Raw genomic sequence first — 19,719 nt, forward strand, 5'->3', positions numbered from 1 at the left:
TGAGAAGCAGCAGCTGAACACAGCTACAAATCTTGCTTGCTTAGTTCGGCCCATTGAATTGTCAACTCGGCTGGCTGCGAGTTCGGACTCTGCTTCCTGGGCTGTTCCCTTCCGCCATCTACGGAGAAGAGATGCACGAAACAGGAGACCCAAGCCCGCGCGCAGTGGCTAACCCATATTTTTTTTTTTTTTATAGCGGACACCCCGAGACCGAACGATCCCCGCAGGGTTCGAAACAAACAAACTAACACGAGACACATGGCGCTTTTGGCAATCTGAACCCCTTGGCTCGGGAACAAGGGGCCGCATCGAAGCTTCGGCAGACAAGCTGCCGCGACCCCCCGCTGCTTTCTTGGGGTTGGCCGAGCGAAGTGGGGGCACCATTTCCTCGTTCTGCTATTCTCCCGGCCACGCGTGTCGCTCGAAGTTCCATTATCTGAGGTTCCGTACATTAGTCCAGTTAATGTGGCCCCCTTCCCCTGCCCTTGGAGACGAGGTCCTTGGCTGCAGCCTCCTTAGCCCTCCCCTTAATCCAGCACTGGTGGCTGCCAGCGTCAGTGTGTGCCATTCAGAGCAGCTGTACCAGCTGCTGTAACAAGGGCATACTGGCTTGCAGTTTGGCTACTCGGCCTTCAAAATTTTTACTTCCACCCACTTCAGGGTTAGTATCAACTTCTGATTGTTCACACGCAAGTTTTACAGCTTAACCATGCTAGCAGTCCATTAGGTAAATTTAGCCTGGCGCATTTGCCAGTGTTCCTTCATAGTGCCTGTGTCATTCCTATTCTTCTTGTCTCGTGTTTTGTTTGTGCTGGCCATCGTGCTCATATATCCAATGCCAGTAGTTGGTGGAGAGGATGGTGCGAGAGAAACGGCCCTTTCAAGTGCATTTTTCTCATTACAAAATTTGTGAAAATCATTCGAAAAAGCTCAGAACATGACCGCACATTCTGGACTATAATCCAATAAGGTAATTAGACAGCCTTTACAACTGACTTCACTGTCTGGGTTGCAGGCACACCCTGCCATTCCTACCAAGAAATGTAAAATTGAATGGCCTTTCTCTAACAGAGTAGTGAGCTGGGCAAGTTGGTATGGCGTCATTCTGGGCAACAGCGCGAAAAAAGACGTGGATGAAAGAAACGGACAGGACGAGCGCTGTCCTAAGTTTTTCTTAAACAACTTGGGACCGTGTATTTATCATTGCCTCCTATTTCTGGTTTCTTTATAGCAACACTGGGCAACAAACTGAAGCACTAAAGTGCTCAATTACAAATGCTTCAAAACTGCACTGTTAGTAGTTACGCAGTACTTACTAAGTGCAAGCATACCGCTTTCTTGAGTGAAAATGAAAATGAATCTACGGGGAAAAAAAATCCAAACAACGTGGTTTCTTTTTTGTAGACAAGCGAAATGACCTTGTTAACATGAAATGACATTATACAAAATTTTAGAACTGAGCAGCACAGAAAACAGTTCATTAAGGTATGGGATGAAAGTATAGAACTAGACAAATTATAGTATTCGAACTCTTGGGTTGTAATTGTTTTTCTTGTTTTGCTGAATTCACTATTGTGTGACCACGGCCTCCTTCTCGACCAAAAAAAAAAATGCATATACCAGCCCCTACCTGTGCAGCTTATTTAACAACTAGTAGCTACAGTAGAATCTCATTAATACGGTAAAAAAAAAAAAATCATGAGGGAGAAACGTACTATCCTGGAAAACATACTATGGGGCATTTTTAGTGTTCACAATTGAGAGCATAGTAACCGGAAAATTGTATGAACCAGGAACGTATCAACGGGGTTCTACTGTATTTGTGACATCCAAAAACTCTAGTTGTGCAGCATGAATACACTCTAAAGACACTGGAAGATAGATTAAAAAAAAGCTACTGAAGCAGAACAACATAAATGGCATAACCTGGACTTTAAAAGCATCAAGCCATTGTCTTTGGTTTATTCTTTGACATTCGAGCTTGCTTCAGTGAAATATTTTCTGTGTGGTCGAAAAAAAAGGAGAGCTAGAGAACTGTACAAAAATGCAAAAAATAAAAAAAGGAGCACTGGATTATGCACCTCCAAAAATGAAAATGTGTGGTACGTGAAATCCAGTAAAAATGAATGAACAGTAAAATTTGTTTACTTAATAAAAGCGGGAGATAATGAACACTATAGCCATGTTCCTAGAATTATGCCACCACAGTTGCTATGTTAACACTAAGGTTTACTCAATCCCATGCCACCGAGGTTCAGCAAGCCGCACCTAGTTGCAACGAGTTTGGTAACCTGTTAGTAATTGTGTAAATATGTGTTGCATCAGCATGATTACTGACAGATGCTGTATGTTTTGCAGGAAGACGTGTTAACATATGCAGTTAATGGTAAATTTCAGTCCAAACTTTACACATTTCCTAGCACTTTGCCAGCCTGTGATAGGGCAGACTGTGCTAAAGTGCAGGAACAACAGGACATGAAACACGTTACTCATGTGGTCTAGGATTGCTTATTGCAAGCGATTAATAAGATAAAAAAAAAGGAAAGTTTGCTCTTACAAAGGAGCAGGCAAGATCACTCAAGACAACGAGTGAAAAAAATGTGATCACGACCCATCATTTCCCCATGGGAATCACGGTCACACTACTCAAGTACATGTCATTCTCCCTAGTGTGCCTTCCTGCTCCCATCTTTCATGGCACGTGGAGTCGCACTCCACCTGCTCCTCAAGTTAAAGATGGGCAATCCTCATTCGCTGTTCACTTTAACAGGAAACTGGTAATGGCAATGACAAGGGCAATGCATCATAATGAGTGCCTATGAATATTTGCTTAGAGACGAGCATACATTGGATCCTGCAACACTATACTGCATTTATGAGCTATAGATGGTGTACAATAGGGCCCAAGCTGTCCCGGGTTTTAGTTGGAGGGAGTGTTTGTCTCTGAAAATGGGGAGATATCCATTAGGAGTAATAAGACAGAAGAATAACATTTTTGAGCAGCCTCTAATTTATAGCAAAAAATCAACATTTGGGCAAGTTGGCATTGGTCCCATATATAGTTTTCACCGAAAAAACAAGGGCAAACGGACATGGAGTAAGTGAAGAGGTTTTGCACATGTCTAAATGTTCTGCAAACCCGTAGGAGCTTTGCCAACTTGTAGAAGTTTCGCACTAAACATCCACGGTGTAAAATTCAGCGCACACTGAACGAGGATGACACATAAACAAGACATGGAGACCAGTGCAGAGTAACATTGCATTGGTCGTGCCGGTAGTAACTTCGCGTGTCGTTTCATTTAGTGTGCACAAAATTTCCCGCCACAAATTTGAACCAACTGGTTCCCTTTTCATTTTATTGCAATTCATTTCTAGTTTTTTGGTCTCTGTTTTTTACAGCACAGCTATTTACCTGTAGCCCCTGTATGCATCCCCTGTATGCGTTCCGAGGGGGGTACCCGGTCCGAGAAATCTCTGCAAACCGAATTCCGGGTAGGAAGAGAGGGCGCAGCACAGCATTAGCCGAGGCGTGGTAGAGGGTAGAGGGCGTGTGGCATTGGCACCTGGCACTGCGTTAGAGCTTCTGTGAAGTTGGGGAGAGAGAGAGTGGCATCGAACACTACACAGTGCCGCTGATCACATGGACATGCACTACTGGCTAGCAAGATGCAACAGTTTCGTGCACTCCTTTGGCTCCGTCCCAGTCAATTATGTTTTGTTTCAGCAATGTGCATAACCCAATGAAACTGAAACAGCGTTACTGGGTGATTGTGGCCATATGAAAGGTTTGACCCACTAATTTTTCATGTCCTCAAATGGGCGTAACATATCTTCCAATTTTTTCCCAAATGATCGCTTAGTGCAAAGGACTTAAGACTTACTTGTACTATCAACAGTTTGCGACTAGGTTGCTGCTGTCAATGTCGCTGGAGGTATGCAGTATGCGTTGGTTCAAATTGGTTAGTGTGCTGGAGGCAATGTCAGTGTCGCAAGGTCTTTGCGAGCCAGTTAAAAAAAAAGGAAAAAGAATATTGATGGTTATACTGTGCACTGGTCTCCATCGCCTTTTTGTGTTGCCCCCGTTTAGCGCATGGAAAATTTCCTGCCATAAATTCAAGCCAACTAGCTCACCGCCATTCCATTTTTTTGTACTAAACATGTTTTTGCTAGGTGTGCACAGCTTGTCTTGCAGAGTCATCATTATTTTTTCTCCAAGGCAATTCGTCCATGCAGCGCAAACTTTTGTGCAGTTTGTGTGTATATAAATCTTAGTCTACATTCTGTTCACTGCTACAGTATATCTTCTCATAACCTTAAGTGAATTGAAGTTTTGACACGCATTGAGCATGAAATATGATACGTTCTGAACTTGCATGGGCCCGCCCAGGCCTTTGAAATTTTTTTCTTCTTGTTCTAGAAGGGGACCAAAATCCAGAATAGCACCACAGGTCCAAAAAGTCGGAATGGAACAATTTGTCCGTTCTACCTGATGTTTAACTTGTGCCGAGTTGTGTGCAAGAATTCTATGAGTTGGCTTTGCTGCACGACAGGCAAATTCTCAAGCTTCGCCGCATGGCTACACCTTTTGGGTTGGCTTTCACGCACGACCCTAAAGCCGTGCAAGAAAGCGCAACACATGTAAGCCTGCATGCTCACGTGCAACGCTGTGTAAAATGTACAAGATGAAAATAAGTTTCTTATCGATACAGTGGCATGACTAAGGAATAAAGAGTTCTTACTTGTTGGCATTGCTTGCAGCAAGGTCATATCAGTGCCCAGCACGCCTAGCTTCTTTTAGATGACTGAAGGTAGTGCAGCTAGTCAAATGTACTGTTCACAGCATGACGAGGAACTCGTACTTCTTTTTGACAAGTGTGCCAAATTTTTGCTCCACTGCTTTGCCATCGTGTCCTAATCTCTTACTTTTAATTTTTTTTTTCTACCAAGGTTCCGCCTAATTTTTTTTTCTTTACCGCCAACGGAGCGCGAAGCTGCCTCGACACCATACCAGGATGGCGTCAAAAAAAAAATCTTACTAGTTGGCTTTCAGCCTTCGCTAGGAAGGGAAAATCAATAAGAAAATCCACTCAATAAGACGGTGACAATTCCATAAAAGGGCTCCGCCTTGCTCAGCATACTTTGTGACGAGCTCGTGAACGTCACAAAAAATTAAGCTGTATTTTAGAAGCTCTATGTGCCCACAAAGATATTCATATTCAATTCAATCCGCAGTCAGCTTTTACTATTTTGATTCAATTCAGAATCCCAGATTTGATAATCGCATGCCTCAAATGCCGTAGCAACAGCAAAATTAATAATTTCTATTTTCTTCCATTTTTTCTTTTCTATTGTTTTCAGCAGAAACGCTACAAAAACATCTTCACTTGCATTTCTGCCAGCCTTTGCTAAGAGTGTTACATTTCACAAAATCCCACGAAAACACATTTTAACACTTCACTGTTATAAAGAATAAATTATTAGAATAGTCCATAAATGTTGTGTACTCAAGGAAAACACCTGCATTGCAATCAACCATAATGAATTTCCATGCAGTTCATAATACCAGATTAAGTGCATTGGTGAAGTTGACCATAATGCTCATGTTCTCTTGCATATACAGCTGACCACCGATTTTTTGGACGCCTAATTTTTCGGACATGCTTGATTATTCTGACCTTTTCCCAGCACCAGTAATTGAGCTTTTTAGGGGAACATTTGCTTTTTTGGACTGCCTGATTTTTCTGACATTTCTGATAATCGGTCGTCGACCGTATCTTGCAATGAACTGAATTAATGTGTTGATACGGACTAGTTGGTATGCACGCCGAGCACGACTTCAGGAAAAAAGATATTGATAGGACAGAGGCGCATTCATACATCTTGCGTTTTGACAGCACTTCATTCATTCATTCATTCATTCATTTTTATTTCCTTAAGGACCCCACTGGGGGGTATTACATAAGGGGTGGATATACAGAAAAATACACATTTGAACGCATTAGTTCTATGAACACAGGTGACTACTGACATTTGCTATGAAATTTAATGGGCAGGTGGTTGAAACAATGGAGCAGGGAAGGTCGTTCCAATCTTTGGCTGCACGGGGAAAAAAAGAAGCGGAAAAGGTGACAGTTCTGGTACGATAACGGGACACTTGAAGTGGATACATGCAGTATCACACCCACTAAAACATTGCAAGCCCAGCTAATTACAAAAATTAATGCGACTCTGTATACTGTTCTCACAATTTCCACAGTTGCACGAAGTTACAGCATCAGTCTGTTCCCTCTCTAGTATGTCCTTATACGAAGCTCCATGTCTCTATGGGACGGTTGTGCCTGTCATGCATTCGGTCTTTTGCCACTGTGTTTCAAAAAAAATCAACACTGAAGTGCATCGGCATTAGTAATATGCAACTTCCAACCTCATCTCAGAGTGATAATTTTGGTAGCAGCCATGGCAAGAGTACTATGTATGACAATTAACCAGCAGCTACTAGCTCCAGTCGCACGTGTAGCAGAGGTGGAAGGGGCTGATAGAATCCCCACAGGGTAAGCTTGACATACGCACTGAACTCCGGCTGCCCTGTTGTCTCCCGTGGCTACATAGCACCGTGGTGACCAGCCTCTACACAGTGCCAGAAGGCATCATTGGAGTCTGTGGCCCCCGAGCTGATGGAGCTGCAGCTGCTGACAGGAAAGCCAGTGGTGCAAGGTGGGTGGCATCCCCAGCTGGTAGTGGTGGTGTTTGGCTTACAGCATGCTGCACAATGCCTCAGGGCCTGCACGAGACCATGTCATTTCAAAACATATAGGCAAAGCTGGGTTGTGCTAGGTGTTTCTTTTTTTTTTTTTTTTTTCATCCATGATACTCATGCTGTAGTACTAGGTGCCCTTCAAGTACACATGTTAAACAGCCAGCAAGGAGTATCAATACTAGCAAACAGGAAAACATTACAGACATGTAGTTTTAAGCGTTACACAACGAAAAAGCAAAAATAAGTCCGTAACTGTTTGAAAAGAAGTCCAGCTTTAATTGATTTTAACAAGCTTAGGTGACAGCAAGCTTATTAAATTGAACTCTACAAAGTTTTACCAGTTTTTTGTAATCTTTTAGGTCTTATTATTGACAGCAATGTTAGCAAGCATTTCTCTTTTTGAGCCGAAAAGAACATAACGTACAGGCTAACTTGTGCATATTTTGAAGTTGAAAAAAAGACTGGTATACAGGAGAATATTGCAAATGGCACAGACGCTAAGCATCAAATGAATTTCACAAAACAAAACACTGAACCGCATACGTTATCCCAGGACCAACTTTCCCAACTTTACACTTGAATCAACATAATACGAAACTTGCAACTCCATGTACGTTTACAACAACACCAGTGGCTCTTGCATGCACAGAAGTACAGCACACTAGGAGAGTCTGGGAGTTCACTTGTGACCAAGGAAGGCTGCAGCTCGTAGGAGTGCGGGGGCACAAAAAGGCGGTATATACTATGTCAGCTCACCCTGCTTCACGGCAATACTGACTGATCTGAGGCGAGGTCACTTGCATGAGACATGGACTGTGTGGCTTGTAACTTAGCCACTTTTAAAACAATTACTATGGATACAGCAGTTTTCGGCTAAACTTAAACTTGTAGCCTCATGCATAATATGAGAGCGCCATGGACACTACATGCGCACAATGCTTGCATGCTGATTGCAGAGCCTTTTATGGCAAGCATCGATGTTGTGGTACCTTTAGTGTAGCTTGATGAGCATCTACGGCAAGGACATCCAAAGTTAAAAAGGACCTTACACATGTGCATTTAGACTGCGAGCAACACTGAGCTCTGCTGTAGTGTGGTGAAATTGAACAATCGGTCATGTGTCACTTTGAACTGCTAGGGAAAAAAACATTAAAAATTTGACCCAATCATGCACGTTTCAGTTGTGATAGATCCTTTAAATTCAGCACTTGTCTCTTCACTCACAGCACCACCAGAACGTTTCTCCTTCGTTCACAACCTTTTTCACACTTTCGAGAGATATGTAAATGTGTGCTGAAAGAGTTCATGGCTGTCCCTTCACAGCCAAACAGGGACATGCAGGAGCAGGTAGAAAAGTGCCTGGCTTGTTCACAACAATGGCAGCACAGGCATATAGCCTTTATTGTGAATTATTGCAATTAATGCACTCGGATAAAACTTCACTGCACACCTGTAACACCCAGCAATGGCGGAATTGTAAGCATATCAGCAGGTTGCAGTTACTAAGATGAAATTTATCTGACAAATGGAATAATTCAAAGCGACATTAAAGCACCATAGCCCTAGCTGCACGAGGCACATTGAGCTGAATTGTACTGAATACCACTTGTGCTAGTCCCAAGAGGCTTAAGAAAAGTGAAGGCACAAATAATTGTGAAAAGTAGTGCCCTCGGAACTTCTTTTGGTGAGGTGCATACACACAGTCAACTAGCTGGACCAGGATGTACTTCAACTGCATCTGGCAATGGGGCGGCTGGAACAGCAACTCATCAGCTTCTGAGTTCCGCCGTGCGCACTGCAGAACCTTTGTGCATGGCACTGTGAGTGGCTCACAAAAAACCAATTTGACCCCACAGCTGGAAGGCATCACATTGTCCTAGAGCCAAGAGACCACCAGCGGCGCGTGCGGTAATGAAGGTGGTGCTGCGGAACCAGAAGCAACAGTAGTGCTGGATCGTGATTAATTTGCCACGGCAGTTTATGCAAGTGAAGTTGTCGAGTACATTGTGCTGAATGCACTGAACTGCTTGTGCCAAGCAGGGCCACCAGCGGGCCACCCTTGCCTAAGGCCAGTGGTGGGCCCAGAGCCTTCCTCCCGTGTTGTGCGTGCTGCCCTCCATGCAGCTGAGCAGGTCAAGAGCCAAAGCCCTGCTAGCTCCTGGGGAGCACGTAAATGTGCTCACACTTTAATTGTAAGTTTCCAGGAACTCCCCGCAGCACCTCAGCATGTTTCAGGAGTTCAGACACTACCGTGATGATCTGCAGCACATCATAAACCTGGCCAAAGTGGCGCTCCAGCTTTGGGCGATCGCACGGCTATGCCACCGTAGCGCAGCCGGTCACTGAGCGCAATAGTGGCACATAGGTACGTGTGGCACATGCTAACCACATGGGAGCTGTTTGCCCACCAGTGATGCCCTCGTACTGTCAGGAGCAGACACTACTTTAAAATAGCATTGCTGATTAAAGCAATAGGGCATACGGCTTTTCCAATTTCACCTTTTGCTGCTCAAAAAAAGCTAATGCGAAATTGTATGATCATTTTTTTACTAAATTCCTTAGTTTATGTGCCCTTAACAAACTCTGAGAGGCCAAACCACCACCATGACCACCATCGTCATCATTAAAATTATTGAGAAGATTGATTGGTTAATTGGCAGTTTATTGGAGGAGGTCATAAAACCCTGAAGGGGATGAGGGAGAGTGGGAAAAGGGAAGAGGTATGCAAATAAAAGTTATCAAAAACACATTTGCACTTCTTGTCACATTAGGTCAGTTAATTAATTCACGCTTGTCACAGAATCACTGGCCCATATAGGGATGAGTCAATCACGGATCAAACGGCTTTATAGAGACCATTCTGGAGAGCGAATTCTACACTTGCCTCTAATAAAGAGGGATCAGAGCGCATTTGACGAATATTGTCCTGTTCATCACATGGAATGGAGTGTAGTGTTAAAAGTTCCGATCGTCCTTGTGCAAAGGCAGAGCACATCCAGATAAGATGGTAAAGATTGGAGACAACTAATTCCCCACAAAATGTGCACTTTGGAGCAGTATATACTGTACGAGGATGGGTCCGTTTAAAAAGAATGTCGGAAGTATATGCAGACTTTGCGTAGATCTTGTTTGCAATAACTTCTCCTTTTTTGGGAAGACATTTTACAGCAGTGAGGAAACCCACAAGGGAGGATTCCTGGAGGCACTGACGACTGAGGATCTTTGCTTTGCAGTAGTTTTCAGGCCAGGTCATGTCCTGTGGGGGTGGGTCCGAGGAAACCATGGGAGGATGTGAGAGACTCCACCGGGCAGCCATGTGTGCTAACTGGTTCTCTGTGTCACCCTCGGTGTGCGCCAGGGTCCAAACCAAACGAACGGATACAAATTCTTGCCATAGCTCCTGAATATTTCTCAGTACAGTAGTGGCAGTTGCGTTTGGGGTGAAAGAACGATTTAATTCATGAAGTGCCACGTGGGAGTCTGTGATTAAGCGTAGTTTGGCTTGAGGAAGTGACAGGCGATTCTCTTGGATGCTTTGAAGGGCACCTAGAATTCCGAAAAGTTCGGCTTCTGCTACGAGGCCATGGATTTGTGAGATACTGCAGGACCCATCCAGGGGTGGAAATTCAGAGCATATCCAGGCTACCGCTGTGGCATTGTTGGCCACTGCTGCATCTGTGAAAACATCTATTTTGTCAATGGCTTTGTCTTGTGTATACGCCTAACGTGACACTCTCTAGCCACCGGGTTGGAGCGCCGGAGAGGCCGTCGTCTATGAGTCCAAGTGATAGACGTTCCCATGGGGGGATAGTGCCTTGAAAGGGTGCTTCCTCGAAGACGCTGTTTAACGCGCCCCATTTTAAGATTGCTTGTCCTTGCGGTGGGCATTCGAGGCGTGTTTCAAAACATAGCTAAGTTTTCTCCATGAGTTGTTGTAGTGGGGGAAGAGGAACTGCCAACTCTAGAATATCACTTCTCGTGTGTCGAGGGAGACCCGTAATGGTGCAGATCATAGAACGATTTAGTATTTCCAAATCGCGCAGATGTCGGGGGCTGAAGTTATATATTGGGAAGCCATATGTTAGCCGGCCATGGGCCACTGCTCTGGCGAGAGTTTGGCATGAGGCTTGTTGTGAACCACAGTACTTGCCTGAGATGTGATTCACTATAGAGCGGTGGTTGGGGTCGTTATTTCAAGACCCCATTGTATCTTGCCACCTCTCGAGCCTGGCAAATGCAGTGGTTACTATAACCAAATTTATTTTCAGTCTGCAAACGCATCTGCTTTTTTTTATTGTTGTTGTTCTGTGCTACAGTTAGCCAGAATGACTGGCCAATGCAGCCTCCCTTACATGCGGCTGTCTGAAGGCCCTTTTGTGTATTTATTTCACTGCAGCAGCTGTGAACTCTGCTAGCAGTTCTGGAAGCAGCCTACTGTTCCTTTGCTGCCATGTGCCACTTCCCCTAAACCTGATACCTTGCTGCACCTTAAACTCTGACTGCTGTAATTAGCCTTTAAAGGGCAAAATGCCTCATTTAAACTTTGGCATAATAAACTTGTCATGAACGGTAAACGATACGGGTACAGTCCAGATAATGACTCTGTTTATGAAATAGGCCCTGCTGGTCCAACATTAAGCGCGGAAGTGACCAATCCCCGAACCCTTCGCTCTGGCCGCGTACTCGAGGCACATGACTAGGGAAACGAGATGGGTGGTGCTTTCGCCTTCAGACCACAGTTTCTTTCAATCCTTTATAATTACATTGGCAGTTTATTCTGTGAAAGAGATGACCTCAGTGCAATATGTGATTAATGACTGTAGCGCCGATATAATCACTTTAATGGAGACTTGGTTGACTAGTAAAATATCTAATGCAGAGTTATTTAGCTGTAAGGATAAGTATTTGATTTATCGTAGTGATCGAGGCAATAGAACTGGTGGTGGTGTGTTGCTAGCTGTTAAAGAATGCTATGAATGTTTCTGTATCCCCATCTCTTCTGAACTCGAAGCAATTTGGTGCTGTGTGAAAGTGAATTTTAAGAAAATTATTATGGGTGTTATATATCGCTCACCCTCAGCTGATTCACCATTTAATAATGCTTTGCACGACTTATTAAACATTACCACGGTTCGATACCCCGGGATAGGAATTGTTTTGATGGGCGACTTTAACTTTCCTAACATTGTCTGGTCCGCATCATGTCCATTTTCCAATCCTTTTTCATCCGAGTCTAGCAACTTCATCACTGTTTGTTCGGATTTCGGCTTGTCGCAGCTTGTTATCAACCCTACACGTGTTACACAGAATTCGTCTTCCCTTGTAGACCTAATACTTACGTCATCACCTGATATCGTTTTAACCATAACGCACTTGCCTGGTTTAAGTGACCACGATGTACTGCAATTTTCACTTACTTTCCCCCGTTCAGTATCACAAAAAGGCTTCAAAAAGATTAGAGATCATAGCAAAGCTAACTATTCAGCCGTAAACAGTGAACTGGCCGGTTTTCTTGACGTATTCTTGCCTGATCACCTCGAACGTTCAATTGAAGTTAACTGAAACATGTTTAAAAACAAAGTAAATGAGCTAATTAATCAGCACGTTCCTCTCAGACGCGTATTTAATAACAAAAAGGCACCCTGGTTCAACCGAAATTTGTTACGTCTCTCTAACAAAAAGAAACGGCTTTTCCGGAAGACAAAGCGTTCATGCAATGCAGCACACCGATTAGCCTACAAGGCGGCTGGGGCAGCCTATTCACTTGCCTTAAAAGTAGATAAATCAACTTTTTTTATAACCACGCTACCGAATATTCTTATAACAAACCCTAAGCCTTTTTGGACTATTGTTAAAGGCAAACAGACTAACAGAATTTCTTTGGCGACACCTTCCGGTGAACTTATTCCTAGCAACTTATGTTCTGAAGTGCTCAATAACACGTTTGCCCATTCATTCTCGTCTCCCATAACACCGACTTTCGTCCCGAGCTGGAGCCTAGAAATCATTTTCCAATGGATCCAATAGATTTTGCCTATGCTGGCCTTAAAGCAATAATTGATAATTTAAAGCTAACTTCATCTTGCGGAATTGATGGAATTAAAAAGTTTTTGAAAAATACGAGTGCATATTGTTTCATAATTTTACAATGCTTGTTTTCTCAATCCTATAATTCTGGTACTTTGCCCAAAGACTGGAAAATGGGAAAAATTGTACCTCTTCACAAATCCGGTGATGCTAATAACCTATCAAATTACAGACCAATAACTTTAACCTCTGTCCCAAGCAAAATAATGGAACACGTCATTTTTGCACATCTGGTAGAATTTCTGGAAGAAAATTGCTTCTTTTGTTTGAATCAGCACGGATTTCGAAAGGGTTTCTCCTGTGAGACGCAACTCCTAAAACTTACTAATGACTTACATGTTTGCCTCGACTCTGGTTATTCGGTTGATTGCATGTTTCTCGATTTTGCCAAGGCTTTCGATAAAGTTAATTACTCACTCCTTCTGTACAAAATGAGCGCGCTAAATATTGACCCCACACTGCTTAATTGGGTACGCCATTTTCTCACATCACGCGTCCAATTCGTTACTGCAAATGACAATGACTCACCTCTGATTCCAGTTGATTCTGGCATTCCCCAAGAATCTGTCTTGGGTCCCATATTGTTTTTAATTTACGTGAATGACCTGCCTAACAACATATCCTCTCAAATATGCCTTTTTGCTGACGACTGCGTGATATACCGTAAAGTTTCAAATGATACCGACACCTTATCCATCCAAGCAGACCTCAACAACATTTCCCAGTGGTGTTGCATATGGAAAACGGACCTCAATACTAACAAGTGTAAATCCATGCATGTTTCCCGTACTAACTTCAAGTGCGCAAGGTATTTACCTCAACAACAATTGCCTAGAATCAGTCAATTCTTACCGTTACCTGGGCATCAACATTACTAACACCTTTTCATGGAAACCACATGTAGAATACATAACAGCCAAGGCTAATCGCGCTTTAGGTTACCTCAAAAGGAATTTTTACTTAGCTCCGTCGTCATTAAAATTACTGCTGTACACTACGTACGTTCGCCCGCAGTTAGAATACGCATCTGCAATATAGGATTCAGGCCATGCTACACTAACACACGCAGTTGAAGCCATACAAAACCGCTCAGCTCGTTTCATCGTGGCTAACTATCATCGTACAGCTAGCGTAACTGTCATGAAAGTGACGTTACATCTTCCATTGCTTGCTACCCGCCGGAAGCAGTCTCAAATTCTTCTCTTCCTCAAGATATTCTATCAGAATTCTTCTTTGCATTCGCTTTGGATTGAACCTGCGTGATTCATATCATCTCGACGCAATCATTCACAAAAGATCAACGTGCCTCGCTGTAACACATGAGCGTACCAACAGTCCTTCTTTCCCAGAACCAGCAATGAGTGGAATTGTCTACCAGCTGCCCTAACAAGCATAGCCGACCCCATACTATTCAAAAATGCATTGTCAAACCTGGTTTAGTTGTTTCATGTATCATGCACTTCTCTTTTTTTTTCTTTTCTCTTGCTGTCAATTTTTTTTTAATTTTGCATCTGCTTCCTAGTGTACCTTTTGTGTATATTTATTGTATCTTGCCCCTCCTCTCTGCAATGTACTTCAATGTGCCCTGAGGGTATTATCAATAAATAAATAGTAACTGTTACAGCAACTTATAGTTGGAGATATGTAGAAGCTTTCAGCTCATTTTACCTTCACTGGAAGCAGTCTCTGAAAAGCTATGAACATTTGCACTCGTCTGAGTTTGTTGGAAAGAGCATGAAAGAAAGAAACTGGTTGCTTTGCATGGCTTTCTCGCATCCACTGTGTCCAGCGAGACAGTAACAGTCCGGCAGCGGGAAAAGCTGCAGTCGTACGTTCCTGTCGAGAGAGGAAAGCGAATGGTTCAAGACGGTACATAATTTTGGCCATCGCTAAAGAACGCAGGAAAAACTGCGCTCACAATTGATAATCAATGTACTCTGATAGAAAATGCACAGTTTCCACTTCACAGTAGCACCAACAAGCAAATTGCATTTACAATTACCTGAAAGCTGGGGTATGCACAATTTTTACTTCACAGTAGCACCAACAAGCAAACTGCATTGACAATTGCCTGAGAGCTGTGGTATCCACAGCACTACACCACTTTCAGCACCAACATTGATCATGATCCCGCTCCAGTCACGCTGCAGCCTCACCACCATTCGAACATGCCGTGCTTGGGCCATGGCTGCCACAGCTACCTTGGCAGCGTAGCAATGCATAGTAAAATAAACCAAGAAAAGGCTGAAGACTCTAAACGCACAAACTCTCTGTGGGTCAAGCCAACTACAAAGCTGATGCTGATCTGTACTCTTCAGATAATTCCTAGGAAGATACGTGATCCCAGGTGCAGAACTGTACTGGCGGGAAGCGCTACCACGGGCGGCGCTACAAAAAGCACTCGGGTGACATCAGCTCAGGACTCACTTTGTCATCTGCATGCTTCACTCTGGCTCACTCACACTGCTGTTTCTTGGCTTTCGATTGCCGTGCAATGTTTGCCCACACCTCATTTTACGTGGGCATAAATTTTCATTATAAGACTTAAAATTCCATAAACACATTCAAGGCATCATTATAAGACTTAAAATTCCATAAACACATTCAAGGCATGCTTTGCAATGCGGCTTTAACACTGTTAGTCTCCAGGGAAGTATTGCCTGCTTTGCAAGCTCCGGGCAAAGAGTACACGCTGCGTCTTACTATGAATGTGTATGGCGTGGGCTTCCGTATCCAGCAATCTTTCAAACAAAGAGAACAAGCCAACTACTAATGCCCAACAACCGAGAAAGTGCAAGACCAAAAATAATTCCAGGCTTTATTTTTGAGGACATTCCAATTTTCTGTGACCATTTGCATGCAAGGCGTAATAGGGTGTTTTCTAACATTACGGAATGCTGGAAACTTGTTATGTCGCAGCATGTGCATATGCCAGTGTGAACTTGGAAACAAAAAATGTAAGTTGTATGGAAGGCAGCCTCCTGTTTTTAGGTGCCTGTGAGTCTTAACTGTGCTTCTAAACTGTGCAGACGTTTGTTGAGGCCTGCCTTATATGCTTGAGCTCAGCGGCCAACATAATCGGTTGAAACTTGGAGGCTGAGCGCATACTGGCCATGGGTGTCATTACTATAGCCTTGTTCACAAAACAATTGTAGTTTCAACCTCACCTGACGGTGTAGCCCCTTTTCACGTGAAAAGGGGCTACACCGGCTTCTCCATATTGTCTAGTACTAGTCAATATGGAGAAGCCAGTCAATGTCTACCATCTCTTCCAATGCACCATCATAACAATGCACATCATATAAATCGATATTTTACAAAAATGGCGCATTTTAATAAACCAAAATGAAAGAAATACTGCCAAGTACTAAATTTCTTCAAAACTGGATAGAATATCGCACATCGAGATCTGCCACATATTCCCATATAAAAATGGGGGGACCCTCCTAAATAATACAGTTCTACAGTTCATGCAGCAAAGATGCCCGCTACGGGTTTCAGCAATCCAAGCCAATTCTTGCTGCCCATGTTCAATCACTTATCGGGCTTTGCGTGAACGCCACAATACAGCAACAGCTCTGCTGAAACACCTGGGCCCGGGTCAAGAAAGGGGGCTCTTGCCAGTTGTTACGCGGCAGTAAACCACTTGGATTTTAGATTACCTGGGCGGCACACGTCTCTCGACAGCTGTCTTTCAACGAACCGAGCCATCAAAGTGCTGGAGTGGATTGAACTCTGGCGGCAGCCGGTGAAGACGAAAAACTGGATCACCTGCAGAAGCAGGGAGAACAAAATCGGCTGACCCTCCAGAGCAGGGGTTGGCAACCTTCTGAGGCGGAGGGCCGAGTTTCATGAAGGCGGGTAGGACGGCCCCCTTTTTTTTTTTTTTTGGAAGGGGGGGGGGGGGGGGGGGGGGGGGGGGTAGGCTTTGCAGGTAGATACTTCAGCAAATTGACAAGAATGTTTAAATCTGGAATATAAATCATGTTCACACTGGGTTTTTTCAAAACTTTAAGTTTGATTCCTTTGTTGAACGTGGGCAAAGAGAGGAACGTACCTGGCTTAATTAATTGGTGTAATTGGTGTGAAGATGGGGGGAAATGCCAACTGGAAGCGATCTTCTTCGTTCCTGTCTAACCTCATTTGAGATCAAAACTGCCATGTCAGCCTTCAATTAGGAGGCGACAAGGGGTGGGTGCACATGCATGGGTTCTGTCGTCGTGCCGGGGGCCGCCCCCGCGGGCCGCAGGTTGCCGACCCCTGCTCTAGAGGGCCAGGGCATTCAAAAACCCACCAGCTGCGCGCGCTTCACACGTGCGGGAAGCAAAAGCGGTCGCAATTGGCTGGCACGTGGCCCAAAGACCGCAGCGCATTGGTCAATTCGAGTGCCGGAAAGTTGTACGGTTGTACAGGTTGTTTTGATCTCAAATGAGGTTAGACAGGAACAAAGAAAGATCGTTTCTAGTTGGCAATCCCCCCCCCCCCCCCCCCTCTTCCCCTTTCCATCTTCCCCCGACCAAGACTACGCGCCGCGCTAGAAGGGGCCCAAATGCTATTTCTTGAATTTGTTCGTTATTATTTCCAGCCATGGAGGATTTCCAGCCTTCAACGCCATAATCGTGTACGCCATTGCCGCGCGAGTTGACAAAGCCGGTTCAATTCCTATGCTCTGCGATAGAAATTCGGGGAACAAAAGCTGCCACCGAGGACTCCGCAGGCAGCTGCGTATATTCCGCGGTGACGTCGCACAAACCTCCTCTGAGTGTTTACATTCTGCATAAACACGCTCCGGACATGTTTTTGATGCGGACAGCCTCGAAAGGAATGCCTTCACAGGTTCCTTCATCTGGCTAAGCGGCTAAGTGCCGATCAAGGGACTTTACCTGCAAACCAGAGTCCTTCAAAAGCATTGAAGGACTCTGGTAAAACTAAAGAATAAGCGTTAGACACAGAATTTAATCTGATACAAGTCTATAGCGAAACAATATTAAGACAGCCGTTTTATTTTTTGCTGAGCTGCCCGGTGCAGATAAGCAAAGACTAATTACCCTGGTGTGCTGCTAATAAATTTGTTGCGGGATACAGCTCGAGGGTATTTAGAGGCGTAAGAGCTTATAATATAAATAATTAAGCAAAACCACTTTTCAATGCACTTGAGCATCAAAACGGGCAAGCTCGAGCTAGAAACTGCAGCCGCTCCGAGTCTGGCCACGAAAGCAGACGACAACGGAGCCAAAGGGGGTCAAGGGGGTGCCGCTAGTTTCTCCCTTTTTCTTTTTCTTTTTTTTTTGTTCTGGCTGCCGCTTTGGTGAAATCGTGGTGAAATTCGCGTAGAGCTTACCGCCAATGGGGTAAAGGCAGTAAAGGGCGTGGCAAAGAATCGGTGGAAGCCAGAACAAGTGATCACACATCCGCCGCGGAAAACTGCACCGGCATCTGCGTAGCTTCTTGTTCACTCCTGCGTGCCGATACATAGCCAGCACCAGCCCATTCGAGTCGGAATCAGTGGAACGGTGAGCTTTGTCCGAACCTTGCTTAGTCCAGCACTGCTAAATTTGAGGCTTCTGTTACAGGACTGTGGGTACCACGCAGCTGTGCCATAGCAAAGGGCTATGGCCTACGTATTGCAACGAGTAGGGCTGTTTGAATTTTAGTTCGCAACCGTTACTGTTGTATTTATGACATTGAAGCGATTGAAGCGTCCCAAAACACTAAGTTGTTGCAGGAAAGCGGTTACCAGGAGTGTTTATTTGGTGACTTACATAAGACTCTTTTCAGCTTCTCCTACGCTTGTGGGGTAAACGGAGTACGCCAGCCAGTATGTCCGCCGCGTCCGGTTTTATCCAGCAGACTTTACAGGAAAATCCCGTGGTCATATTTTCGAAGACTTACTGCCCGTACTGCGACCAGGCGAAACAAGTAAGTTGTGAAATATCGTCTTTATGCGCGCTCAACAACGACCTAACGGTACCATTCCCCGCCAGTCTCTAAAAACAATGTACGTAAACAGAACGAAGTTGGCGATTGCTTTGAGCAACAATCTTCTCGACGTGTAAAAGTGGTTAACGTGCATTTTGAAAGTTACCCAAAACGTACCGCTCTGCAAATGTAAGTAGTACAATTAATTGAGCGATAGCCCTGAAAAAGCGAGTTCATTAAGCGCCGCTCTAAACTTGGGAGAGCTCGGTACAGTGTACGCCCGAAGCACCTCAGTACAATACGCGGCAAATTAAACGCGAACTCAAAATTAGGCGTGGCCTGGTTACAAAAACGAAGTCTGGAAAGTGCGGCTTTCCGAATTCTAGTATTTTTCAGTTTTGTGTATTCTCGTTTCATTCGCAGCGTATTGTACACAAGTTGGAAAGGCAGTATGTTGGAACCCTAGAAAGGCCAGAGGTCGAACCGATGAACGTACCTGCGGGACTGCGTCATGCGTAGCTTCTCCCAGTCTTAGTGCGCGCACCTATGTAAAAGCCACGAAAGTACCAGCCCACGGTGTTGTAAGTTTGTCAAACTTGCCCTCCCCTTATTTCAGGTTTTCGATGAACTACGCGTGCCATACCTAGCAGTTGAGCTGAATGGCCGGAGCGATGGCAGCGATATTCAAGAGGTGCTAGGAGAGATGACTGGCGCTCGCACGGTAAGGTTAAGCCACGTGTTAACAAAGTGTGGACTAGCATCTAACACTAGCGTAAATTTGCAGGTGCCAAGGGTATTCGTCAACAAGCAGTGCCTTGGAGGTGGAAGCGACGTGCAAGCCATGTACGATAGCCAAGAGCTACAGAAACTACTTCGATCACAGGGACTGCTGTAGGCACAGCAAAACTACATCAAAAGCTGTACAGCATGCAATAAACAATTCACACCAGAGAGTG

General features: G+C 44.4%; 1 protein-coding gene and 1 long non-coding RNA gene across 4 annotated transcripts; one reads left to right on the forward strand and one right to left on the reverse strand.

Moving 5' to 3' along the window:
• Positions 1–1,376: 1,376 nt before the first annotated feature.
• Positions 1,377–17,690, reverse strand: LOC144159569 (uncharacterized). The gene is made up of 3 exons (XR_013320328.1): positions 17,598–17,690; positions 16,507–16,615; positions 1,377–6,781 (listed from the first exon to the last, which is right to left on the reverse strand). It is a non-coding gene; the product is annotated as an uncharacterized LOC144159569 (long non-coding RNA).
• A 363-nt stretch (positions 17,691–18,053) lies between these two features.
• On the forward strand, positions 18,054–19,716 carry LOC144151578 (uncharacterized). Of its 3 annotated transcripts, XM_077682695.1 has the most exons (5): positions 18,054–18,357; positions 18,418–18,477; positions 18,623–18,763; positions 19,380–19,484; positions 19,548–19,716. In XM_077682695.1, the coding sequence occupies exons 2-5, from the start codon at positions 18,457–18,459 to the stop codon at positions 19,656–19,658; spliced, it is 378 nt and encodes a 125-aa protein (XP_077538821.1). In that variant the 5' UTR covers positions 18,054–18,357; positions 18,418–18,456; the 3' UTR covers positions 19,659–19,716. The 3 variants fall into 3 exon arrangements, with proteins under 3 accessions (XP_077538821.1, XP_077538813.1, XP_077538826.1); XM_077682687.1 differs by having other exon boundaries at positions 18,056–18,477; XM_077682700.1 differs by lacking the exon at positions 18,418–18,477 and having other exon boundaries at positions 18,064–18,357.
• Positions 19,717–19,719: the final 3 nt, after the last annotated feature.

Source organism: Haemaphysalis longicornis, unplaced genomic scaffold (assembly GCF_048455015.1).
Source record: "Haemaphysalis longicornis isolate Haplotype H1 unplaced genomic scaffold, Haemaphysalis longicornis Haplotype H1 scaffold_1, whole genome shotgun sequence".
Classification (NCBI taxonomy): Eukaryota; Metazoa; Arthropoda; class Arachnida; order Ixodida; family Ixodidae; genus Haemaphysalis; species Haemaphysalis longicornis.

Excerpts from the sequence above, each read along its gene's own strand:
- LOC144151578 (XM_077682695.1), top strand. The coding sequence starts at position 18,457 with ATGGCCTACGTATTGCAACGA. Across the intron at positions 18,478-18,622 it reads TGGCCTACGTATTGCAACGA|CTTCTCCTACGCTTGTGGGG; the intron begins GTAGGGCTGTTT and ends GACTCTTTTCAG. Across the intron at positions 18,764-19,379 it reads ACTGCGACCAGGCGAAACAA|GTTTTCGATGAACTACGCGT; the intron begins GTAAGTTGTGAA and ends CCCTTATTTCAG.